Genomic DNA, 26587 nt, shown 5'->3' with positions numbered 1-26587 from the left:
GATAGGCCTATATTGATAGATAGGCCCATACACATAGTATATACATAGATGCATAGATACATAATTACATAAATACGATCGATTCATAGGTAGGGGGTGTACACAGAGTAAGACGTGCCCACTGATAAAGCCAACAGAGATACAATTACACACCAAATCTCCTCCCAAAACCAGATCGATGCCCACTCTGCCCTCCCACTAACAATACTCTCACTCTCTTCACCTTGCACTCCAGTGACATAGCAACAGTGGGATGAAAAGCTGTTTGAACACCGCGTGGAGTTGAAACTTGCGCTGTGGTTTTTAAATGTGCATGGTAATTTTTGCTCCGGTAAGTGTTACGTCTATATCTCTCATGTTGTGCATATGTCTGATCACTCGTTGATTAAGTTCTCAAATAACTACATGTATGTAGCATTATTTTAGTTCATTTTAAATAGTTGTTTGTTTTTTCTAATGCTGTAAATTTGAGGGACCGATTATTTTTTATTCAATAAGTGCTGTATTGTTTTGTTTTCTCCCATATGATGTTGTTTCGAGAGAGACAGAGCCAGAGGGGCAGAGAGAGAGAGAGATAGAGAGACAGAGGGGCATGGAAAGAAGGGGAGAGATAGAGAGAAAAGGGGCTGTGTGTGTGTATAGTGTCTCTTCAAGCCCCGTCTCTGTACTACTGTGACCACCCTCTGGTTCCCAGCAAGTAGCTCTTCCCATCTTTTCAATTATTCATGTTTTGTTTTCCAAAACTCATTATGAACCTTGGATCCTGAGATTGGTAATTTATTGATGGCTAAGAAGTGGTATGGAACATGAACTGCCCTTTCCAGCCTGAATCGGTATGGATTTTCCATGCGAGGGGTAGAGAGGGTTTTGTTTTCATCAAATGTTCAGTGAGATTTAAAATGTCACTTTCTCTATGATGTGAGGGATCACTGTGTGATGACTCACTTTGGATTTGGATAAAGGGCAGATCTACACACAGAACTACGGCAAACAGGAGGAGGTCCAGGGAATAAAGTGGTTAATAGGACTGCAAAATATGACAAATAAATGACGCTGAATAAAGCTCAGTTATACATTTTAATGGTAAACATGAATAATGGATAAATGTATAAAATGTCACCTAGCAGATTCGTAATATTGGATTTGGCATCCATATAAAGTATGTTTTCCTAAACGTCGATGCATCCTATTTTTTGACCAAGCTAAGGTTTTTCAAACCCCCTTCAAATGATCAGGGCTCTTCCTTTTGTTGGAGACTAACAGTCGTTGTTGTTTTTTGTGTTCAATTTAGTATACCCCCTACGGTCATTTGTCGAGAGATTATTTTCTGAGAAATATTTGTAACACCTTTTTCCGAAACCACTTCACAAGAAATCACCACTCCATGTTTGTTTGTTTCACAGATTTTTGCCATCTGTGCTTTTGCAACATGTGGGGGCTACACTGGTCACCTGGAGGTTAGAGTGGACTGTGCAGACAGGAAACAGAGCAACCTCAGCATCAATGTTGATTTTGGTTATCCTTTTAGGTAAGATAAGATAGTAAGAGTACAGTACAATATACTGATATTATTTGCAGAAAATTATACTCACCGACGGATTATGACATTTTTACCCAATAATATTTATTAGTTTTGGGAAATTTCAGGATTACTTAAAGTTGGACCCTGTCCTGAAGGGATCTTATGCCCATGCCTACGCAGTACTTCTAATATTCCTTCCCCAGTAAAAGAAGAACATCATACTGACTCTTCCTCTCTCTTGTAGACTACAACAGGTCCATTTCCAAGCTCCCCTGTGTGAGAAGAATCGACAAGAGACCCTCTTCTTAACAGGAGATTCTTCCCCTTCCGCTCAGTTTTATTTGACCGTCGGGGTACTTGCCTTCCTGTACTCCCTGTTGGCCACAATCGTCTACATCTTCTACCAGAACAAATACCGAGAGAATAACAGAGGCCCCCTGGTGGTCAGTGAAGGAGCTTTTTAAACACAGGTTTAACCTCTAAAATATTCCTGAAGAAAACAAAGGAGTAGAAAATTAACAAACGTGTGCGTCATCTCTCTTTCAATCTTGCCGAACAGGATTTCATCATCACAGTGGTTTTCTCCTTGGCGTGGCTTGTCAGTACTTGCTCTTGGGCAAAGGTTCTGTCCGACATCAAGACGGCCACAGACCCAACCCAGGTGCTCCTGCTCATCAATGCCTGCCGAGCCCAGACCAACATATGCGCGGTCACCCATGAGCCCGTCTGGTCCCGTCTGAACACATCAGTGGTGAGTAGCCGTGGTCCAAACAGAGAACATGGCAGGGCATCATCGATGAGAGCACTTATCGTTGAATTGAACTTAAAAGATGTACTCTGTCCACTCTGTTTTAGGTGTTTGGCTTTGTCAACTTAACCCTATGGGCTGGGAATATTTGGTTTGTCTACAAGGAGACCGGCTGGTATAAGACAGGTCAGAGATACCCGACCAGGAGTGCTTCTGGGAAACGCGCCAACAGCATGAGGCAGCGTCTGTACAGTGAGAGCAGCTTCGACCAGACGGCAGACAGTGATGACCGCCGACAGCTTTACAGACAGCAGAGTATTGCTCTGTCTGAGGGAAGTCTTGACCCGCAAATCTACAGACAAGGTAGCCTCAATCAACCAGTTCAAAGTTTAAGCTTGCCCCAGACTCGACTCGGCCCCCCGATGGCGTACAGCCAGGGAAGCCCCACCAACTCCAAAGGCCCGGTGATAATTGTTGACAAGATTTAGGTGTTAGATTGGGAGATGGTGGACTGCCAAACAGATCGGTGCCAAAATGAGAGGCCATTTCCTGGGCATTATGGTGACACAATGACACCCAACTTGGTAGCCTATACTAGTCTTAGTACTCATGTACTCTTGGGATGTTGGTCGTGTTAACAGATTCATTTCTCTGTTGACATCCAACATTATCCAGGATTTACATCTTCACATTTAAAGGTCCATAAGTAAATAATACACAACAAACAAATTAGTGAATGGTTGAGATTGGTGAAAGGATAGATTTCCTCATATTTAATACCTGAACAATTGTTTATTAAAAGCTGTTGCTTTCTTTTCACCATAATTTAAACGTGACCATTCTCATTCATCTGATATATCTAACACTTGCAAGCAGATATAGCCTCAACTATATCCAAACGGGAAGTGATGAATAAATCATGTAGGGATTCGCTTTCAGCCTAATCTGACACATTATCTTGGATTAGATTAGGGATTCCATATTAGTTATTTATTAATTTCTGCCATAATTGGCACATGAGGCCTGAAATGGTAAACAAAATAATTGTTGTGATACTTGCAAGCTAACACACTATTGTTATGGTGATTGTGTTTTGAACAGCAAATAAGACCATAGAACTGCATTGAAAAGGGATACATTGGTAGGTAGGCGAGTCAACCGCTACTGACAGCTATATTTATTTATTTGAATAATAAAAGTGATTATAAATGTTGTTGTTTTGCATGTGGCCAATTTTGTAGAAATTATTATTGTTCTGGGGACTCTTTTATTCTGATAACAAACATGAAGTAGACGGGAAAGGTTTTCATTGACCCCATCAGTGTCAATGCACCATGTAAGATATGATCATGTATCTTCTTCTTGCCAATTCTAAAATATGTTTATTTTAAAACAAAGTATAGGTGCTAAACGGTGTAGCTAATATTTAAGAGCTATAATTTGAGTCTCTGTAGGCCGCAATTTAGATGTAGCCTATTGTAAGCTACATCTGTAAAAAAAAAAAAAACAGTGTAAATATATTGATAGCCTACTATACCTACATTATCATGTCAAGGAAAAAAAACAATGATCTTCTAATGTGTAATGATACAGGTGCTCAATAAGCGAAGAAATTGGATTTCAATGTAGAGTAATTTTTTCTTAGTTTTAGCATACAGTATATAGTATACATATTATGTTGCTTATTTGGGCCATTGCAGTTACTTCCAATATCCAAATTTTAATGTTTATTAAAGATCGTTAACATTGCTGACCTGTCTGTTACCCACTGTCTAAGATGTGTAGTTTGAGGAGCTGATCAAAGAATACATGAATGTGTGTTGAAAATGTATAGTCTACCTTGCTTCATTGTAACATCTATTGTGAATACTTCCCTCCTCCAATACAAATACCAATATACCAAAACCTCACCGCCACTACCACCATGGGAGAAAGATATCCAACCACAGCAGTTCCAAATAACGAAAGCACAATTTCCTATGATGCAGTTGCATCGTATATCAATTAGAGGGAGGCAAATGACCACGAATAACTTTGTTTGCCCGTGGAATGCATGAAGATAACAAATATACTACTGACAAGACGACAGCTTTGCATAAACATCACACTTTGTCTGAATGGCAATCACCCCTTGACATATTTGCCAAACCTCGGTGACCTCATAGCTGGCTACGGGAATGCGGGCGATCACGAGGCCTATAATGAAGAGGCCGTCTTCCAAACTACACATCTGCTGGGACTCATTTAGAGGGTAAATGCTAAAATATGAAAATAAACGCTTGGTAAAGAAATATATATTATTAGTTATGAAGACGATGTGACTTCTCTCACCTTGGTTAACCTCATGTTCGCGACGTTATCCTTTCAAACAAAAGGCAATATGTTTGCATTCGATGGTCACCATACCCTGCACCCAGCTGAACGCGTGGGGACATATAGGAAATTATAGTGTGTGGGCATATCCCGAATATAGCAATTACAGTCATCCTATCAAGGGAAATGGGGGGTTACGTGGCAGAGCCGCGTTCGGAAAGATAATGAGGCGGGCACGCATTTGCATTTCATCACAGCAGGCTACATTTAGAAGGCTTGCGCTCTCACCATCCACATCAACAGTTTCCAGAGAAGAAGGCAACACGAAACGCTTCCCTCAAACGTCGATATACGGTCAAGTGTTTTTTCTTGCAATTATTATTTATTTCCAAAGGGGGGCGCTATATGTCCGATTCCTTCGTAGGAAAAGACTACCTGTAGCGTCTGGGGAGAACAAGCTAACTTATCACCTGTCACCAGTTGACCCTCGTGCCTAAATTCATTATGCGCAGTGTATTTATACAAATAAAAGCTGCCTCAGTGGTAAGGTTTGCACTTTGGCCTAACTTGTTACATCAGAATCTGCTCATAACAGATCATGACTGGCCGAGCTGGCCTTTCAGTTGCTGATATTGTAAGAAATAATGGTTATGGGTATATGTTTTGTTGCATCAAAGTAGGCCTACCTTTGTAGGTACAAAAATCAACACATAATAAACAAGTTTTGCATGCAATAATTTATTAGCTACTATTTTTTCTTATTTATAAAATATATACAAGTGACATTTTGTTCAAACCGTGAAGTTGTTGTCAACGATATAATTACATGAACATATTCAAATGCCTGATGCTTAATGAATGGATGAGTGGAACGTGGAAAGACCACACTATAGTAACCATTTCCAATGATGTAATGCTCATAAACTCACACATTCACTCACTCACTCGGTGTGGTTCTCATTCAGCTCGCAAATGTTTGAAAGTCCATTGAAAATGAAAGTCCATTCATTACTCACAAGAAATGTTCTCAATGTGTTCATTTGGCGATAGTTAAGACAGATGAAACAATTTAAAGTCATAACAAAACCAGAAAAGCACACTGTTTTCAGGTTATCTTTACGAGGCTGTGGACACACTGGAGACTTCTGTCTTGCTGCCAGACACTGAGGACTCATCATCCACGGCGCTTCCCATTCCAATGGTGCTGAGCATGCAGTTACGGAACTGGAATGAGACAAAAAGCATACATTTGTTTACCGTACAACATACGTCAGGTTACAGGGTTGTAGAACCTGGAACCGAAAAGGGAAAGTGGACCGGATGATGTGGGCGATCAACCCACCTGCTTGTTGAACAGCACATAGATGACGGGGTTGTACAGCGCTGAGCTCTTTGCAAAGAAGGCAGGGACGGCCATGCCGAGGGCTGTGAAACTCATGCCCTTGTTGAAGAAGATAATGGCGGTCAGGGTGGCATACGGGGTCCATGCCACCAAGAAGCCAAGGACCATCAGGATGCACATGCGGGTCACTTCCTTCTCAGCCTTCTGGGTGGAGGCAGACTCCTGCTGCTGGGCTGCAGCCTATATATGGTGGAAGAGAACAGATGAGGATAACCGTTAATACAACATTGAAATAAGGTGCTTTAAAGTTACTTGGTTTTCCACTAAGAAATGGTTGCCACGTATTAGTACAATTCCAACACACGTTTTGGATACAGGTCACTTACAGCTTTGACGGTCAGCACAAGGCTTCCGTAGGTGAAGCAGATGAGGAAGACTGGAACGAGGAAGTGGACAGTAAACATGTAGATGACGAATGACTCGTTGTTGTAGCCTTCAGCCAGGGTGTAGTAGTCTGGTCCACAGGAGCACTGCATGCCCTCTGGGAGGTACCTGGGGGAGATTTATTATTTTGTGAGGTTAATCATTGATCAGGATATCAGCAACCATTATGTTGATATTTAATCGAAAAAAAAATTGCTTCAATAAACGGGAACAATTCTTCAATATCATCTGCACGTTCTTCCATTTTTACACACGTGATGTCACATACCTGGACCATCCGAACAGCGGTGGGCCGGCGCAAGCGAAAGCCATGATCCAGGTGAAAGCAACTCCGGCACCGGCGTGGGTGTTGGTGAACTTGAAGCTTCCCATGGGTTTGCAGACCACAATGTATCTCTCCACAGCCAGGACAACCAGGGACCACAGAGCTACTTCACCTGGAGAAGAAAAGCGGGGGGAATGGATCAGGATTCACTTGTTGTACTGTTGTTGCATCAATTGTGATATGCATGTTAAAGCTTTACAGTAAAGTTAATAATCAGCGATCGAAAAAAGCAGGGTTAGAAAGCAATGACGACGAATGCCAAATCAAGGCAGGAAGTGGTTCTGGTCTTTACCTCCTAGCGTAGCCATGAATCCCTCCACGGCGCACGCGGTCGCTCCCAGGATGAAGTAGCCGTTGATGGCAGATGTGATGGTGATGGTGAAGCCGAAGCAGCACATAATGAGACCAGCCACAGCCAGGTTGACCAGGATGAAGTTCAGGGGTTGTTGGAGCTTCTTGTTCTGGAAGGTGACCAGCAACGTGAGAGCGTTGATGGGGGTTCCTGTGCAGATCAGGAAGAACATGTAGACAGCCAACATCTTGAACAGGATCGGATCGGCAAGATAGTACTGCTGGTATTCGAAGGGGCTTCGTACAATCCCAGTCCTGTTGGACATGGGGATGTAGAAGTTCTTTCCCTCTGTTCCGTTGGCCTCCATCTTTAGATGGTCTCTGTACCTGACTGGTAGAAGCACAAGGTTCGTCCCGAGTCCAGACCCTTTATATACCTCAGCCCCACACTCAAAGTGATCAAATTAGATTATCGGAGGATTGCCAGTTTAAGTGGTCTTAAAGACAGGTAGTGCGCTGTTGACTTAAACATAATTAGTCTAGTTTCCAAAGTCAAACCTCCATAATACCTTTGCAGCAACTGGAGTCCCAGTCCACCAGTTACTTTCCGACCTTACAATTTAAAACTCACCAATATTTACCTTCTTAGATTCATATCCATCTACGTTGACCATAAAAGCCCGGAAAATCAGTTTATCCCTCTATCCATCCGCTAAGTCTAAATCTACATTCTAATCACCTAATTCATCACTAGTACGTTACCCACTACCTAAAATCCTCAGAATGAGAAGGCAAAACACAGATTGACCATTTATCTAGGAGTTACTGTATATACAATGGCCAGTGAAAATTCCATTGGTGAAAGGTGTGCATTATGCAAGGGATACACCACAACGGCTTATCCTGTTATTGTACAGTAAGGCGGGGCGTAGATGTGTAGGAGAGCCCCTTCTATGTCCTGCGTCATGCAGTGTTCTTTGAATACTACATCTATCAGTTCTTTATTAGCACCTTACGGTAGGAGGTTTGGTGATGGGTAGGTTAACTGTGCTCTCTGAGAAGTCTTTCTCTAAGCCTTTAGGTGTCCCCGGCGATGTGTGGAGCTCTTAATGTGCTTTAAAAGTGAGTGACTTTAGACAGGCTTACCTATGACTTAACCTACTGTGGATACTATCGCTCTCTTTCTCTCACTCTCTCTCTCTGTCTCGACTTTTCTCTCTCTCCAACTTTCTTTCTCTATCTCTATCTCCACTCTCTCCCTTTCTCTCTCTTTCTCTTCCCATCTCCCTCTATCTCTCTCTCCCTCCATCCCGCTTGTTCTCTTTTTTCTATCTTTCTCTCTTGTTTGCTCTAGCCTGTTCTGTTGCTCACTCTCTCTTTCCCTCTAGTGTTCTCTGGCTCACAGTCTTTCTTAGCAGTCAAAAGTTTGACAGAATGGTAGAAGGCCTGAGGCCTTTTTCATGCTCTGACACATGATTGAAGTGTTTTTTGCCAGTTGAGTTTGAACAAGTGAGAAGTGAGACTAATTGGTAATTAGGTGTGGCATTTTTAAGGCCAGTGATTTCCAGGTGAACCAAGTGTGCCTAATTATTCGATTTGTGGTTAGGCTTTTGCAAAAATGTGATTTAGAATTTCTATATAGAGAAAACAATGGAATTGTGCTTAGCAGTCTGGAGTCTTGTTGTTGATACATGAGCTTTGAGTTTTCCGAATTTTGTGCATTGTTCAATTTTTTGTGCGTAAACAAAGGAGAAAACTGTAATGTTAACCATGTCCCAAAGTAGCACATGTAGTTACATTGATTATCGTACATATATTGCTATCATGTGATAGTGTTAGCTGGATCTTTGGTAGTGGCAATGCCATTATTAAATCAATCAGTAAACACACCATATCATTTTCATGCTTGCATTTATTTAGCTATGTCTAGCTTTCAATATTTATAAAATGTACAGCAATGGATCCACATCCATAAAGACTCACAGATAGAAAAAAAAAAGTCTTCCGGTAGATCATACCACATATCCGTTCACACAAAAATGTGTTGCCAGTGATGAGGGTTAGTTTGACAGAATAAAGAGTAACCTTAGGATTTTAAAAGTAACACATTGCATCACACAAACTCAAACACTTCATCTGAACTCCAAAGAGGAAAGAAACCTTTGCAAGTTGTCTCACAGAACCAAACACAGGGCATACACTGCGACCATGTGACCATGGCGCATCAGAGAATTTTTAACCATTGCGAAAGTCAATCGATGGAAAAAAAACAAAAAACTGGCAATGTCCATAGAAGAACTTGATTGAGTCCAGGTAGAGAGTGGTGTAGAAATAGGAAGGGATGAAGAAGGAGAGGGTCCAGAGATTCATAAGTGTCTTTATACGTGGGAGACAGCAGATCTCTATGCCACAGAGGAGACTTCTGTCTTGCTTGAGACTGAGGACTCATCATCCACCGCACCGCCCATTCCAATAGTGCTGAGCATGCAGTTACGGAACTGGAATGGAGAGGAGAAAATGGTTCACATTAAAGTTGCAGGCAGCTGAGGTTCAGGACTGTGAAAACAAACACCCAAAGCAGTTCTCAAGGTAATTGAGTTTTGAGTACATAAATGATGAATGGTTAAAGTTCAGCTAGTGTAACTGCAACCGACTAGAAGAGATCTATAGAGAGACAAAGATATGTTTAAAAACTTTGTGTGTTTGAGAAGTACTCATATAAGGATATGGACCTATGGAATTGAGATAGATTACTGGTCACAGGTCTGTGCAATAGGCCCATAAGAAAACCATGGAGCATCGTCAAGTGTGAAACAACCTACCTGCTTGTTGAACAGAACATAGATGACGGCGTTGAACAGCGCTGAGCTCTTTGCAAAGAAGGCAGGGACGGCCATGCCGACGGCAGTGAAACTGGCTCCCCTGTTGAAGAAGATCCAGGCGGCCAGCGAGGCATATGGGGTCCATGCCACCAGGAAGCCTACCACCATCAGGATGCACATGCGGGTCACTTCCTTCTCAGCCTTCTGGGTGGAGGCAGAGTCCTGCTGTTGGGCTGCAGCCTATATTGATTTGTGGCGAAAGAAAGAAGGATCACGTTAAGATAAATGAGTTTCCAGTTTCACAATGTTTCGGTTTGCTCAATTGATTGTTAAGTTGAAGGTATAAAGGTTATTTAATATGTTTTCGCAATGAGACTAGTGATGTTCCCTATAAATGAACCTATATATATTAGCTACACATAAGGGATCAGACTAGCACTGCCATTGTAGCTAGCATAGAGAAAATCCCTTAGGATATAGAAGAGGCTTAACTTGTTAAATAAATTCACTTACAGCTTTGACGGTCAGCACAAGGCTTCCGTAGGTGAAGCAGATGAGGAAGACTGGAACGAGGAAGTGGACAGTAAACATGTAGATGACGTATGACTCGTTGTTGTAGCCTTCAGCCAGGGTGTAGTAGTCTGGTCCACAGGAGCACTGCATGCCCTCTGGGAGGTACCTGGGGGACAGCAGGAAAGATTCATCAGAATAAAATATACCAACACACGGTCTCTCTGGTCATATCACTATGACTAGAACAAGGGGCCATTGTTTCATAAATACCTGGACCATCCGAAGAGTGGAGGGCCGGCGCAAGCAAAGGCCATGATCCAGGTGAAAGCAACTCCGGCACCGGCGTGGGTGTTGGTGAACTTGAAGCTTCCCATGGGTTTGCAGACTACAATGTATCTCTCCACAGCCAGGACCACCAGGGACCACAGAGCTACTTCACCTGGTATGCGAGAGTTGAATATAAGAAAAGAAACGGTTGCAATTGACTGGTTTATAAACCAGTAGCCATGCATGACGCTTGCAGGCCAACATACCTAGTGCTCTTACTTTGCCAGTGTCTAAACTATAAACATAGCTTTGAATCATTAACTGCACCTTGTGACGCTGAGATAGATTCAGGTGTCTAGACCATTTCATACTTTATCGTCCCTGTGGAGATAGCCATTACAAGTTCTAGCTCCAAGACAATGAGAGAGAGACAACTTATGCCAAAGCAAGGCAGGAAGAGGTTCTGGTCTTTACCTCCTAGCGTAGCCATGAATCCCTCCACAGCGCACGCGGTCGCTCCCAGGATGAAGTAGCCGCTGAGGGCAGATGTGATGGTGATGGTGAAGCCGAAGCAGCACATGATGAGACCAGCCACAGCCAGGTTGACCAGGATGAAGTTCAGGGGTTGTTGGAGCTTCTTGTTCTGGAAGGTGACCAGCAACGTGAGAGCGTTGATGGGGGTTCCGGTGCAGATCAGGAAGAACATGTAGACAGCCAACATCTTGAACATGATGGGATCGGCAAGATAGTACTGCTGGTATTCGAAGGGGCTTCGTACAAGCCCAGTCCTGTTGGACATGGGGATGTAGAAGTTCTTCCCTTCTGTTCCGTTAGCCTCCATCCTCATTCTCTTGATGTAGTCCCTGTTGTATGGTGTCTGTGGGCGCTACGAGAGTAGGTCCACCTCGGAGAATGCTGGCTGTATCAGAGCATTTGATTTATATATCCCATTGATCCCACCTTCAAATTAGTTTAGGGAGGAAGTTGGTAGTAATTGCTGATGGTACAGAAGATCTTAACACAAGATAAAGGGATTGGAATGCTTAATCGTTTGGCTCGTCGTCAATGGATTAAGCTGCCAGTTGAGGTGTTGCTCTGGGGTGCACAGAGCAAGGTCTGTAACGTAGACTTTCACGCTAAAGTAAAATAACCAGACTAAAGACTGGTTAAATATTAGTTGATATTTGAATTGTCCTCAACTGCAAGTTTTACTTATAATGAAAATAAACTTTAAATATAATAATAATAATAATAATAATAATAATTAATTTTATTTGATGGCGCCTTTCATAGCACGCACGGTCACCTTACAGGGCAATGTTTAAAAACAAAAACAAAATCAACAATCATAAAAAACACAAGAACAAGATACATTGAAACAATTTACAGAGGTGGGGTGAAATGGGTGGGAGACAATGAATTAGATTGAATATGTCAGTTTAAAAAGACGTGTTTTTAGACGGGACTTAAAAGTGGAGAGAGTGTCAGAGTTCCGGATGTCAGGTGGGAGGGTGTTCCAGAGGTGGGGGGCAGATCGGCTGAATGCCCTGGACCCCATGGTGACCAGGAGGGCGGGTGGTACAGTGAGTTGAATGGAAGAGGAGGACCTTAGAGTGCGGGTGTTTGTATACATAAACATTAGTGTATAATAATGTGAGGCTAAGATATATGAATATATATATATATATATATATATTCGTTTATATATTATATATGAATAAATTAATTTATCCGATCAATTAAGCTCAATAAATTTCGATAAATTATTCAGTTTTATGTAGCGGGTGGTTGCTAACCCATGTAGAAAGATTCACATTTGTTTTTCTGCATCGCCATTAGGGGGCAGTATATCACAATCTGGATTGGTCAGATTGCTATCTTTAAATTAACTTATTGATTTCATTGTCAAAACTAAATAAGCAACATAATTTAACATTGCATGGTTGCAATGTTATTCATTGGGATAAACTGTAAATATTTATGACGTTGACCAAAGCCAACATTCTACGAAGGTTAAGGGAGATCAAGAGAGGAGTCGTTAGCGAGTGCACTGTGTGCAGTGCCCGCGAATAGGCGAGCTTTATTCCACCTCCGACATCACAGGTTAAACTTCAGTAATTAAGGTGAATCCAATCAAGAAGAAACAGGAACGTTTAAGCTATACGTCCAGATGGCGTCGGGAGGCAAACGGTCATAATGCGACACCACCGGGGCGACTTAGCGGTGTGAACGTAGGCCTAAAAAGAGATTCTGCCTGGATTTCACCTGCTTGTAGTTAAGGGATAGAATTAGCCTCCCATTGACGTCAATGAGAGAGCGAGAGCAAGAGCGAGAGGTTGGCATGATGTTTCAATGATGGTTAAAAATAATTATAATTGAAGAATCAGCATATTGTAGTATTCAAATATTAATAAATTGTTTGTTCAAAAAAATATAGTACAATTCATTAAAATACATTTTTATACCATCAAAATTCTCCCTTTCGCCTTGTGGTAGGTTGCAATTAGGCTGCTAAAAACTCAGTATTCCTAATATCAAAAAAGGTAGAATGTAAATGTTCAACACATGTTTTATTCAAATTCAGAGATACAAAGTAAACAGGTCTGCACTCTAGAGGTGGTTCATGAAGCGTCTCCCGAAAGCTAGGTAAAGTTCAGTCTATATTGGTATGGGCGGAACGGTAAATAAACCACGCCTACAGGTACTGATTGACCCAGGTAAATCCTCACTATATAGACCTCTGAAGAATAAGTCCCGCCTCCGAGGCTCCTGGTTCCATCGGTTAAATGTCTATGGGAAACAACATGGGGTTTTTGAATGATTGTACATAAACAACTCTGTAGGTGGCGAAGAAGTAAAAGCTGCTCACGTTTTTGAACTAAACACTCTTTCCATCTAGATTCCACATGGGTTCTGGATTGTCGGTGCTGTTAAAGTACAATTTATAAACGTTTACTACTTGCGGCACCGCGACAATCCAAAACCCAAGTGGAATCTAAATGGAAAAAGTGTGTAGTTCAAAACGTGAGCAGCTAGAGAGTTTGTTATGTACGATCATTCAAAAACCCATGTTGATTCCCATAGACATTTGAACGATGGAACTGGAGCCTCGGAGGAGGGACTTATTCTTCAGAGGTCTATCGGGCATTGGTAGAATACGGGTACGTAATGACGTCACCCATAGAGGGTCGGACATATGGTGTGTTGCCGAATCCTCGGACGCCAGCCTTCCGAGTTGCGGAGCATTCATAGCATTCCCGTTCGTCTTTGTGATTGTGTCATGAAATTGGCTAGTCATTGTTAGCTATATTTGCCTCATTAGCGAAACCATTCCGAAAACAAACAACACAACTTTACATTGTATTGCACGCACAGCAAGACCGTGCAATGCATAAATTGATGGCCGGAATAAAGTAGCAATGTAATCAAGTGTGTAAGAGCATTTATAATCAACATTAAAATGACCAACGTGGTACAAATACAAAGAAAATAAATCTCAAACACAAAAAAATAAAGAATTCCCGACTTCCGACTCGGAAGGCTGGCGTCCGAGGATTCAGGAACCCATCATTAGCTCAGACCTCATCAACTTGATTGGTTGTTGCATTGACCACTCAATGTGTAGATAGGACGTGTGCTGAGAATTTCTTGACCACGTCAATCTTTTCTGTCTGAACTGAGTAGGAACAAAGAGTCATCCGAACTTTTAACATAACATACCTCAAACAAACAATAAACATACTAACAAGCGTACAATAATCTGAGGCCTAACATACAGTCATCCGAGGCCTCAGAAGGGAGTTTGCCCTCTCTAAAAGAGCTCTGAAGTCCAAAAAAAGCAAGGACTTCTAAGATGCTGAGAACAGCTCCACCCCTCATTAACACCATAGTATTGGTTAACCAGATGGTAAACTATCGATGGACCTCCTCGGGATGTCATAAAGGGGGGGGGACCTAGATGTCCCTAATCAGTTGGAACCCTGGCTTCTGGCATCTGTTGCTGCAAAACATTTTGTAATGGTTCAATCTCCTACATGTGTGACACTTTGCTCTTATGTTGGGAAATTTGCCCACTACAGGCCAATACCAGTTATACCACTAGGCCTATCCTTTATTCTGCCAAATCACTTTTATGCCTTAGCCATCATTTAACATCCATATTACAATACTATTGCTCTCCTTATAAACCTCCCTTTTAATATGTTTAAACTGCATCACTAAATTCAGCTAATCTATATTTTTGAATCATTAGCTGAACATTTGATCCAAAAGTAATAACACACCAATGCTGATGCCTCTAGTCTAGAAGACAGTTCCCCCTTAGTCGTAATTGTCGGATATCACTTATTAACAGTTGTTGCTGCTCTTTATTCAATCTTTCATCTTGTTCTGTTCATATTTACCACAGTTCCAGCTATTTTACCTTTTTAAATGGCTCGTATGATGACTCCATTTAATCTTTAAACTTTTAACCAATTCTTCTCATCTTAAACTTTATTAAAACATATTTTCAACTGCACTCCACACTACACCTGACCAGGGGCGTTGCTAGACCTAGAGTTTTACTGGGGCACAGGCCCCCAACTGCCAAATTTTTTTTTTTTACGTGTGCACAATATGAAATAGATGGATACAGAAGGTTATGTACGAGCTTCAAAATCATTGTCACTGTCATACTGTAGGCTATATTAAAGCACTGGTAAAGGTAAAGACGCAAAGATGGATTCATGAGTACCGTACAATTATATTTATTTAAACACATACACATCTCAAAGATTTACAAATAAGGTAACTGACAAATAAACAAAAAGTCTCTTTATGACCTTCACCTCTTTATCAGGAGAAGTCTACACATCTATATTTATTTAGAAGCTGTGTGGAAACAGCATAATTTTGCCAGAACGACATGTACTAAAAAGGCAAGAAACAAGGTTTAAAACTAATAGAATTTCTGACTTAAGGTGAGGTGGCTCATTGCCACCAATCAACCTGGAAAATGTTATAGAATCATCAAAGCTCTTAAATTAAACTAAATAAGGCCATACACTACTGCATAGAGCCTTTTTAAATGATAATTTTTTCACTATTAAGCTGTATCGCCGCGCCTTCATGGTGGCAAAGCGGTCAATAACGTGGCTTTGACTCACTTTGCATAGTTGCTCCTTTTCAATGGACAAAAGAGAAAGTTGGTGAAGCCTTCCTTGCCCCATGGTGGACCTAAGCCAGGTGTGGAGCCTTCTCGACACACTGAAAGATCGCTCACAACTACAACTGTTTACAGGAATTGTGAGTGCAATGATCTGAATTATCTGTGTCAGTGTTGGGAACATTGTTGGATCCAGTATGTTAAAAACACCCTGTATATCCATCATTTCCTTTTTTGTGTTAAGGAAGTTTTTGTCCACTAAAACTTCAAGTTTTGAATACAGACAATTTTTCATTCATTATTCATTTTCCGCGTGTGTGCGTGCACGCATGGTGTGTGTGTGTGTGTGTGTGTGTGTGTGTGTGTGTGTGTGTGTGTGTGTGTGTGTGTGTGTGTGCTATAAAACTACAGGCTACAGACGCTCAGTATTGAAAAACTGGTGCTAATTATATGGGCAACATTCTTTAACAGCAATCAAGTAGTCATTGTTTGTGTCAAACAAGTTGTGAATTTGTTGTAACGTTAAAAAAGGAGATGACTTACTCTGGGCTGTTTCCAGCTCCCGTGGTTTCCAACGAAACATGATCAACAAAAAAACAAGGAATTGAAAGCTACTTACAATATGCCTAGGTTACATTAATTTCCCCTGATGGCAGCAATGTTCCACTTTCAGCTGGAATTCACGGTACATCAAAACCACACGTCTTCTTTCAGTTCCCTTTATTTATTCACACAGTTCAGCAGCGGCAGTGTCAGAATTCTGAGAATTTTGTCAGCCTTCAGATTTCTCAGAATTCTCTTACGCTGCAAATTAAAGCGCTACTACTAGCAAACTAGTTTCAGCGTGACTGGAGAGAACTTCCTTAAATTAACCTTTAATGCTAGATTTGCATCAACGCTATTGCGTGAATTAGTATGGTTCTCTTTGATGGAAGCCGGAAGTGGGAGATTCCTTATTTTTTTTACCATTATTGTTTTATTAACAAATTTCTCCTACAGGGGATTGATAAAGTTCTATCTAGACTATTGAACAGAAAGAAACACTTGGTCATACTTGACACACTTTACCACTGAAACATTCAGAAGAGTCACGTGGACGAATCCGTAAATAACTGATTTTTTTCATTGGTTGTTGCGTTAAATCTTACCCAGATACAGTAGGGGTATTTTCTGATTGGCTTTTATGTAGCCCCTTTCGTTTTTTGATTGGCTGGTAAGAGGCAGGCTCGACTGAAGACTCCAGAGGCAGCAGGAGATGCACTTGATGAATCCTGCCGATTCCATAGCGAGAGCGGCGCTTCTGCAGATGAATTTAATAATGATCAATGGAATTTTACTGGGGCACTGGAGACTTTTACTGGGGCACGTGCCCCAGTAAAAAGGGGCTGACGACGCCTCTGCACCTGACCTAATGTTTGTAGGTCAACGACCTCAAACCAGGATTATGGTCGGGGACTTAGGTAGAAAGTAGCACACAGGGATAGAGGGACGCGTGCATTTTCTTTCAGGTGTTAAGATTAATTATCCACCTCTTTTTGACGCAAGCCCACCTCCCAATCCCCCAGTAATCTAACGTTTACCAGTTTAAGGCTGAGTAGGAAGGTATAAAACCTCCCAACCGGCCTTCACTGGTGGAGTCGATCAAGACGGTTGCTTGGAGTTGCTAGAGATGGGCTGGGACAGTGGACACAATGAGCCTAACGGCACAGAAGGAAAGAACTTCTACATCCCCATGTCCAACAGGACTGGGATTGTACGAAGCCCCTTCGAATACCAGCAGTACTATCTTGCCGATCCGATCATGTTCAAGATGTTGGCTGTCTACATGTTCTTCCTGATCTGCACCGGAACCCCCATCAACGCTCTCACGTTGCTGGTCACCTTCCAGAACAAGAAGCTCCAACAACCCCTGAACTTCATCCTGGTCAACCTGGCTGTGGCTGGTCTCATCATGTGCTGCTTCGGCTTCACCATCACCATCACATCTGCCATCAACGGCTACTTCATCCTGGGAGCGACCGCGTGCGCCGTGGAGGGATTCATGGCTACGCTAGGAGGTAAAGACCAGAACCTCTTCCTGCCTTGATTTGGCATTCGTCGTCATTGCTTTCTAACCCTGCTTTTTTCGATCGCTGATTATTAACTTTACTGTAAAGCTTTAACATGCATATCACAATTGATGCAACAACAGTACAGAGTCAAGTGAATCCTGATCCATTCCCCCCGCTTTTCTTCTCCAGGTGAAGTAGCTCTGTGGTCCCTGGTGGTCCTGGCTGTGGAGAGATACATTGTGGTCTGCAAACCCATGGGAAGCTTTAAGTTCACCAACACCCACGCCGGTGCCGGAGTTGCTTTCACCTGGATCATGGCTTTCGCTTGCGCCGGCCCACCGCTGTTCGGATGGTCCAGGTATGTCACATCACGTGTGTAAAAATGGAAGAACGTGCCGATGATATTGAAGAATTGTTCCCGTTTATTGAAGCAATTTTTTTTTCGATTAAATATCAACATAATGGTTGCTGATATCCTGATCAATGATTAACCTCACAAAATAATAAATCTCCCCCAGGTACCTCCCAGAGGGCATGCAGTGCTCCTGTGGACCAGACTACTACACCCTGGCTGAAGGCTACAACAACGAGTCATTCGTCATCTACATGTTTACTGTCCACTTCCTCGTTCCAGTCTTCCTCATCTGCTTCACCTACGGAAGCCTTGTGCTGACCGTCAAAGCTGTAAGTGACCTGTATCCAAAACGTGTGTTGGAATTGTACTAATACGTGGCAACCATTTCTTAGTGGAAAACCAAGTAACTTTAAAGCACCTTATTTCAATGTTGTATTAACGGTTATCCTCATCTGTTCTCTTCCACCATATATAGGCTGCAGCCCAGCAGCAGGAGTCTGCCTCCACCCAGAAGGCTGAGAAGGAAGTGACCCGCATGTGCATCCTGATGGTCCTTGGCTTCTTGGTGGCATGGACCCCGTATGCCACCCTGACCGCCATTATCTTCTTCAACAAGGGCATGAGTTTCACTGCCCTCGGCATGGCCGTCCCTGCCTTCTTTGCAAAGAGCTCAGCGCTGTACAACCCCGTCATCTATGTACTGTTCAACAAGCAGGTGGGTTGATCGCCCACATCATCCGGTCCACTTTCCCTTTTCGGTTCCAGGTTCTACAACCCTGTAACCTGACGTATGTTGTACGGTAAACAAATGTATGCTTTTGTCTCATTCCAGTTCCGTAACTGCATGCTCAGCACCATTGGAATGGGAAGCGCCGTGGATGATGAGTCCTCAGTGTCTGGCAGCAAGACAGAAGTCTCCAGTGTGTCCACAGCCTCGTAAAGATAACCTGAAAACAGTGTGCTTTTCTGGTTTGTGGTTTCTGAATGCAAAGACATTTTTACAATCTCTGGACATTCTTCTCCGTGCTACTTTGGTTGGAATTACTCTTTCCATGGGTTGAACCGAACTCATCATATCTGAGGAAAAAACAGGACACCTGATAGCATCCATTCACTCCAATGTGACCCAAGAGAACAGTCTGGACCGCATCAGCTGTTCATTGCGATCGATGTGTGTGTGTGTGTGTGTGTGTGTGTGTGTGTGTTGGGGGGGGGGGGGGGTGTGTGCGTGGGTGTGTGCGTGGGTGTGTGGTCAAGCTCAGACTCGGCCGCAGGTCAGGGAGTCATTCACCTACATTAGGCCATCATGGCAGGAAATGGCATTTCCTGAAAGATGGTTTTCTGAGATCTAAAGACAATGTCTTGGTGTTCTCTCGAAAAAAGTATTTTCAAGTTGATGGGAACACACATCAATACTGTTAATATCAATACTGTACGCTTTCAGGAACAAACAAATGTATATTTTTTGGTGGGAAGTACGACAATTATTTCATGGATGTTGTCATCTTGTATTTTATAATTGACTAAAACACTTAGACATAGGTATATGAATAAATGTATGCTGCATATGATTTTGTTGTCATGTCCTCTTTACTTCAGCCGCTGGTGCTATCAACTATTCAGGTGGCATGGGCTTCTCTCCAGAAGACGATAGACACCAGGGTCTTTTCCTTTTCTACTTTGTGTTTATTATTTTACCCTGTATACTTTTACTACACTGACAAACACAGCCCACATGAAGAGAAGATCAGGAAGTATGCATCGGCATTAGGCCATAGAAACCAGAGCAGGCCAGATATAGTCACCAACACCCAAAACGAAAAAACATGTCTTCACTGGAAGTATGGTGTACTGGGAATAACATCACTTCAAGTGTCAAACAATATCACTTATTTAAAAGTCGCACACTCAATCTTTGGTGGCCGTCTGACCCTAACTTGTAGTTTGTCGTCTTCATGTTCCAGTCCATCCAGAGATTGAACTTAGCTTTGATAAATCCCCTCTCTACTACTGTAGAGGTCAGAGCCTGGGTGGAATATAATCCTAAATGGATTACACCCCTGGTTTCACACCTCGATTTTCTAGCAACCACATGATTCAGCCAATGAGAACAAACATAGGAAGGAAGAGTATAGGCGTGTGTTTAAGTTTTACAATTTATTTGATAGTTTCGTTTCACCGTTTGACTGTGACCCCGCCCATGAGATTCAAGAAATGCCTAAATGTACCTCCCCCCATTCATCTATGATAAGACACGATAACACTTCCTCAATATAATACGATCAGAAATGTCAATGTTTTATGAAGAAAAAAGGTTATTTTGGAAATGGTGTCTGAGCGGAAGGCGCTCTTTTAAATGGTGAACAAATACTGCCTTTTGCGAGCGTCACCGGCTTGCAGTAACTGAGCACTCTTTACGTTTGGCGTGGGACCGCTGCCCATCAAGGTGAGGCCATTTAATTGCCTCAAGTGGATGCTGTCCGAAGGTGTAATTTCATTAGGACGCTATCCTTTAAGTTTGGACGCATCTAACCTGGTTTTAAACGGATGAATGCGTGCAGGCTGGGAGGCAGCTGGTCAGGAGGCTCAGAATGGGACGGGAGGTTTTCTAGTGGGACACATGTGGAAGGCGTCCCAGCACGGCTGTATCTGGGACACATTTCCTCACGTGTTACACAGATCAATGTGTCAGCACGCATTCTGCAAAACATACATTTAACTATTTGAGACATGGCCTACATTGTAGCATATTTCAATTCACATTGTGCAAGTAATTTATGTTATGCGTTCATGATAGATCATGGTTTCTCAACGGGGGCGGTACCGGGGGCGTTCGCACAACTCAGGGGGCCGCTGGTAACGTGATTTTTTTTTCCCATTAAAAAAAAAAAAAAGAATAATAATCATTTTTCTTTTTTTTCCATTTATTGGTTTCTAACCCCTCTACCGTCTCAGCTACTTTTTACTGTCTATGCGCAGTGTAACAGTGGTCATACAGTGCGGTTCGGTCCTGCACACGCCCAGACTCTCGTTACATGAGCTATCGTCATGATCTCTATCGCTGATAAACATAACCCAAGCTCTCTCTCTCTCTCTCTCTCTCTCTCTCTCTCTCTCTCTCTCTCTCTCTCTCTCTCTCTCTCTCTCTCTCTCTCTCTCTCTCTCTCTCTCTCTCTCTCTCTCTCTCTCTCTCTCTCTCTCTCTCTCTCTCTCTCTCTCTCTCTCTCTCTCTCTCTCTCTCTCTCTCTCTCTCTCTCTCTCTCTCTCTCTCTCTCTCTCTCTCTCTCTCTCTCCCCACCCTGTGACGATCTGGAAGTTTAATTGGGTTTATTACAGCGATGGACAGTGCTGTCAGCCAATCAGAGGTGAGACATTTGCATGTCATGAATATTCCTGAATATATATATATTTTTTTTTCACCAAACCGACTCAGAGGGCATTCATTGCTATTAGGGACCAGCGCAAAATCAATGAAAAACAATGCATTGACACCTCAATGTACTGTAACACGAGTGTGAGTGGGGTTGTTAGTTTATTTAATTTTTTTATTGGGGGGGGGGGGGATATTGGGCGCCAGAGGATCAGGGTAAGGTCAGGGGGGCGTTTGCTCAAAAAAGGTTGAGAACCACTGTGATAGATTGTGTTCATGTTCGATTGGTATAATTTTCCGTGGTATTGTTCAACTGTAAACTCTTGATTTGTGTTGTTTGTGTATTGATTGATGTTGAATCTTTATTGCATTCAGTTCACTAACTTACAATTACCAGTGTTTGCCATACCTACGGTAATCCCTTTATGATCCGTCAAACACAGGTTGACGTGGTTACATGACCTCCTGTGCTTACTTCATTAGAACGTTCCAGTCTTGTGATGTGATTACTTGAACAACCGATAGACTCTCAAACTCAATTACTCCATGAAATGATCACTGCTAAATTAATCTAACACTTCCCCGTGGTCAGCATGTCAAACAAATAACAAGTTTAGGAAACGTTGGTTAAAACAGAGATCATGCAGCATTGTTTCCCGAAGATAAAGTTGAATAATTACGAAAAGACAGTTAGAATTAATAGTATGTGTGTGAACAAGAAAAGCAACGCCCTATTCCTTTCGTTATTGTTTTTTGTTGTTTTGGGATTGGATGAAATCAAAATGGGTGTGGCGCTATGACAAGGCAGGTACTTTGACCTTTGTTTATGCTAACCGTGAGAACTCAGTTCTCGGTTAAGGCCTTCACTGAGCATAGAGGCCTATGTGTCAGACCCTGTGTGTTGCTATAAAGTTAGTTCAGTAAACACTATTTTAAGTCATCGAAGGTAATCCCTTTATTAAGTATTGAACGAGGAGCCTTCAAGTGCATATCTGAAAATCAACCGATGAATCTTGTTTGGAATAATTAATCACGGAGGGGGGAGGGGGGAGAGGAGTTGCTTGGTTGATCCCCTTGAGTGCACTGAAAGGCCTACCTTGCTGATTGGTTGCCGGCCAGGCTTCTGATGCTCTGGGTTTGAAACAAGTGGCTACCGTTGGGAATTTCTGGCCCGTAGTGAGGATATTTTATCATAGAGAGAAGATGATTCTATTCACTTATACTTAACTACTTAACTAGTAACTATTAGTACTTTGAGGGCGAAAAGCCACAACACAAATTAAACTCACTTTATTATTTAGAACCAATTTTGGCTTCCCTCTTACATTCGTTGATGGGTTAATAATCTGCGTTGAACAAATCTCATAGGCCCACTCAACAACCTTTTATTTTCCCTAACCAGATAACGCTCACAATAAAGTTAAGAACTAACTGGGGGATAACATACTAAAACCACTTTCGTTATTTTTGAAGCCATATATGATAAAATCCCTGTTGTAGCCTATATTAACTCATTGTAATAAATATTTATTAATTAGAATATGTGTGTATTTATTGGTATATATACTTTTTTAGCATAGGCAATATGCATAACTTATGAATGAATTTCGCAAGTGAATTTCGTAAGTGAATTTTGCATGTTAAACTTATGAATTTAACATAACTTACAATTCCCAACTCCAAAGACATGGAGGGCTGTAAATGTAAAACAGCCCTTTCATATACTTTATAGAGCTTTTACATCCGAATGCATTATGGGATTTTTGGAGAATATATTGTCATATTGAGAAGACACTGAAGAGAGTTTTACAGCAGTCCTGTAAAATCCTGCAGCAACATAAATATACCATAAGCTAGGCTAATGGAAACTCTGTTCCTAGGAGGAGAAAAGCTTCGGCAGTTTCAAACATGAAGTCTCCAGATAATGACTCTTTATCATTGGATGATTGATTACGTAACAATAACTAACATACCAATGCTCCTTTGCTTTCAAAATGGAGGTGAATGCGATGTGGTGTTGCGATGACAAGCGATATTGCCTGCGAGAGACAGAGAGAGAGAGAGAGAGAGAGAGAGAGAGAGCCTGAGAGAGAGAGAGAGAGAGAGAGAGAGAGAGAGAGAGAGAGAGAGAGAGAGAGAGAGAGAGAGAGAGAGAGAGAGAGAGAGAGAGAGAGAGAGAGAGCAAGAGAGTGCCTGAGAGAGAGCAACAGAGGGCTTGAGAGAGCGAGAGAGAGAGAGAGAGAGAGAGAGAGAGAGAGAGAGAGAGAGAGAGAGAGAGAGAGAGAGAGAGAGAGAGAGAGAGAGAGAGAGCAAGAGAGTGCCTGAGAGAGAGCAACAGAGGGCTTGAGAGAGCGAGAGAGAGAGAGAGAGAGAGAGAGAGAGAGAGAGAGAGAGAGAGAGAGAGAGAGAGAGAGAGAGAGAGAGAGAGAGAGAGAGAGAGAGAGAGAGAGAGAGAGAGAGAGAGAGAGAGAGAGCAAGAGAGTGCCTGAGAGAGAGCAACAGAGGGCTTGAGAGAGCGAGAGAGAGAGAGAGAGAGAGAGAGAGAGAGAGAGAGAGAGAGAGAGCAAGAGAGTGCCTGAGAGAGAGCAACAGAGGGCTTGAGAGAGAGAGAGAGAGAGAGAGAGAGAGAGAGAGAGAGAGAGAGAGAGAGAGAGAGAGAGAGAGAGAGAGAGAGAGAGAGAGAGAGAGAGAGAGAGAGAGAGAGAGAGAGAGAGAGAGAGAGAGAGAGAGAGAGAGAGAGAGAGAGAGAGAGAGAGAGAGAGAGAGAGAGAGAGAGAGAGAGAGAGATGTTAGCAAAGGGCAAGTATGCAACATTTGTCAATAGATCTTGGTTAATACGTCAACGTCTCCGAGGGGGATTTCCCGCCAAGGAGCTTCACTCTATCCGCTTAATGTACAAAATGTTCCCCGACATGCTGTTAACGAGGAGGGGGTTTGTTCACCACTCCTCCCCCCCTTAATCTATAAAGCCTAACAAATTGGATTCCCACCTCGTGCCTAATGCGGAGCTCAAGCTACGAGCATGTGTCGGACATGGCACCTGTCACTCTCAATCCGATCCGAGTTTGAAGTTGCTCACTGCACCTCCACACGGACGCAAGGGGTCAGAAGAGTCGTAAGGTCATTATTAAATGGTATACTTGCTTGTTTTGTTTTTATAGAGGGCCATTTTATCCCCCCTGCGGTCCCAGCACTACCTCCTATGATTTATTGTGACATGTTGTTACTTCTCCTTATTATCCACTCTCCGTTGACACTGATTCGAGTGTAATTAAATAGCACACATCCAGGTTCTTCTTATGGTTGGTCTGGCGATATTTTAACGCATAAGGCATTTTAACCCATTCGATTTATATTTCATATAACCCTACCTTTGACAAACTCTTCCTTTAAGCAGAAATAGATATTATTCATGCATTGCAATAAATAAACACATTGAAAAGATGGTCAAAAGATGACATTACATGTCATTTCTTGCCACTTTGACGGTATATCACAGATATTTCGGGAAAAAAACAAAAATAAAACGAAAGACAAATATCTAACATTAAAATGATATCCATACCAGAATAGCTCTTTATAACACATCCTAGGAATCGATTTCCGCATTTATCTATCTACCACTTTGCATATAGGCCTACATGACGGTCATGTTTCGTTCGATTTGAATAGGGTAATAAAAATCGTTTTCATCGGACATATTCTGAGCATGTGGCCCACCACGCTGAGCCCCAAATGGGATTGGTGTAGCAGCTTGGAGGCGTCGATAAGCTTCTGGGGAGAAAGCTAAAATAAACTAGACAAATTGGATGTGTCCCGCGTGCCCACAGTCACACTAAACTAACTGGGATTAGCATCTCGGTTAACGGCGAGGCTAGCGATTAACACTACTGCAGAGAATTAGCCTTTTAAAGGTAGGAAGGTAGGTAACTACCTTAAAACTGCACGACTAAAGCTGAACAACTATGATTGTAGCAGGCCTAATGCATAAAAGTGACCAAACTGGATGCATATCGAATGACCTGCATGCTTTCTGAATTTGATTATATTATTTTATTGATTTTGTTTAATGTTTTTCAATGTATGAGTTAATAGCCAAACATTTTCCCGCTAGTCATCTGAATATTTACATGTGAGATATTTGCATTTTTACATTTTTCCTGTATCTTGCCTATCAGACAGCAGGCCGACATTAGCAAATTGACGGTTCTAAAGTCAAATGTTACAGTGACAACATATAGATATTTTTTAGCATTAGGGCAGTGGAGGGTAGTTATTCTCATACAGCAGCACTGGGGGGTGCTGGTGAGGCCTGCTGTGTGTTGCCCGAGTATGTGGCTGATCACAGCTCTGGGTATCTTTAACTTTGTATTCTATTTAACAGCCACAAGGGGGCGTATTTTCGTAGGAAAGAAATGTTCAAAAAAGCCTGTACACCGTTAAGTTGGCCTGCTGATCTCTATCTCATACTGTAGATGGCGTGCCGTGGTATCATAATATGCTAATCGTTTGTAAAAAATAAATTAAATAATGCTTACACAACTATCATGCTGTTCAACGGAGAATATGCCACTTTTGAGAATCTTTAGAAAATAAATATCCCGAATAAATATACCAAAAATGTGCTTTTTGTGTTCTGTGTACATGGGTGACTGTGAGCACCATTATGTTAGTGGTGGCTACCTGAAGGGTGGCCTGAAATTTCGTTCCTTGCCACAGGTCAGACCTGGCATGACTTCATCTTGGCCATGTCATCTCTGTTCCATCAACAATAGGGGAGCTCTGCTATGATTGACGGCTGTCTCCATATGTCACATTGGATGTCCAGAGGGAAGGAGGCGTGTCCACCTCCTCTGGGCCGAACAGGCCTGTTTCCGTATCTGGCTATTACAATTATTAACCATTCTCCATCTGTGAAAAGACAGGATCTTACTTATCTGAACATCACAGATCAGCTGATCTCCAGCCAAATGCTGGAACGCAATGCAGATCTGGAAGTGGCTGCACAAATTATTAACCCTGCTCAATTCTGCCATAACTTACTGTAAGCGTCTGAAAAGGACGTGGAGGGCGGGGTA

General features: G+C 42.3%; 4 protein-coding genes across 4 annotated transcripts; 2 read left to right on the top strand and 2 right to left on the bottom strand.

Annotated features, from left to right (window-relative positions):
* Positions 1 to 235: 235 nt before the first annotated feature.
* Positions 236 to 4099, top strand: synprb (synaptoporin b). Its single transcript, XM_030375094.1, has 5 exons — positions 236 to 331; positions 1404 to 1528; positions 1767 to 1965; positions 2082 to 2273; positions 2378 to 4099. Exons 1-5 carry the CDS (start codon positions 308 to 310, stop codon positions 2756 to 2758), a joined length of 921 nt encoding a protein of 306 aa, XP_030230954.1. The 5' UTR covers positions 236 to 307; the 3' UTR covers positions 2759 to 4099.
* Positions 4100 to 5305: 1206 nt separating this feature from the next.
* Positions 5306 to 7400, bottom strand: LOC115557336 (green-sensitive opsin). Its single transcript, XM_030375092.1, has 5 exons — positions 6987 to 7400; positions 6638 to 6806; positions 6312 to 6477; positions 5926 to 6165; positions 5306 to 5807 (listed from the first exon to the last, which is right to left on the bottom strand). Exons 1-5 carry the CDS (start codon positions 7351 to 7353, stop codon positions 5700 to 5702), a joined length of 1050 nt encoding a protein of 349 aa, XP_030230952.1. The 5' UTR covers positions 7354 to 7400; the 3' UTR covers positions 5306 to 5699.
* Positions 7401 to 8879: 1479 nt separating this feature from the next.
* On the bottom strand, positions 8880 to 11520 carry LOC115557337 (green-sensitive opsin). The gene is made up of 5 exons (XM_030375093.1): positions 11062 to 11520; positions 10591 to 10759; positions 10321 to 10486; positions 9808 to 10047; positions 8880 to 9483 (listed from the first exon to the last, which is right to left on the bottom strand). The coding sequence occupies exons 1-5, from the start codon at positions 11432 to 11434 to the stop codon at positions 9388 to 9390; spliced, it is 1044 nt and encodes a 347-aa protein (XP_030230953.1). The 5' UTR covers positions 11435 to 11520; the 3' UTR covers positions 8880 to 9387.
* A 5833-nt stretch (positions 11521 to 17353) lies between these two features.
* On the top strand, positions 17354 to 19221 carry LOC115557335 (green-sensitive opsin). Its single transcript, XM_030375091.1, has 5 exons — positions 17354 to 17790; positions 17974 to 18142; positions 18303 to 18468; positions 18615 to 18854; positions 18972 to 19221. The coding sequence occupies exons 1-5, from the start codon at positions 17403 to 17405 to the stop codon at positions 19077 to 19079; spliced, it is 1071 nt and encodes a 356-aa protein (XP_030230951.1). The 5' UTR covers positions 17354 to 17402; the 3' UTR covers positions 19080 to 19221.
* Positions 19222 to 26587: the final 7366 nt, after the last annotated feature.

This window comes from Gadus morhua, chromosome 13, assembly GCF_902167405.1.
Source record: "Gadus morhua chromosome 13, gadMor3.0, whole genome shotgun sequence".
Taxonomy (NCBI): domain Eukaryota; kingdom Metazoa; phylum Chordata; class Actinopteri; order Gadiformes; family Gadidae; genus Gadus; species Gadus morhua.
The sequence above is the reverse complement of the archived record's forward strand: the minus strand, read 5'-3'. Positions and strand labels throughout refer to the sequence as shown.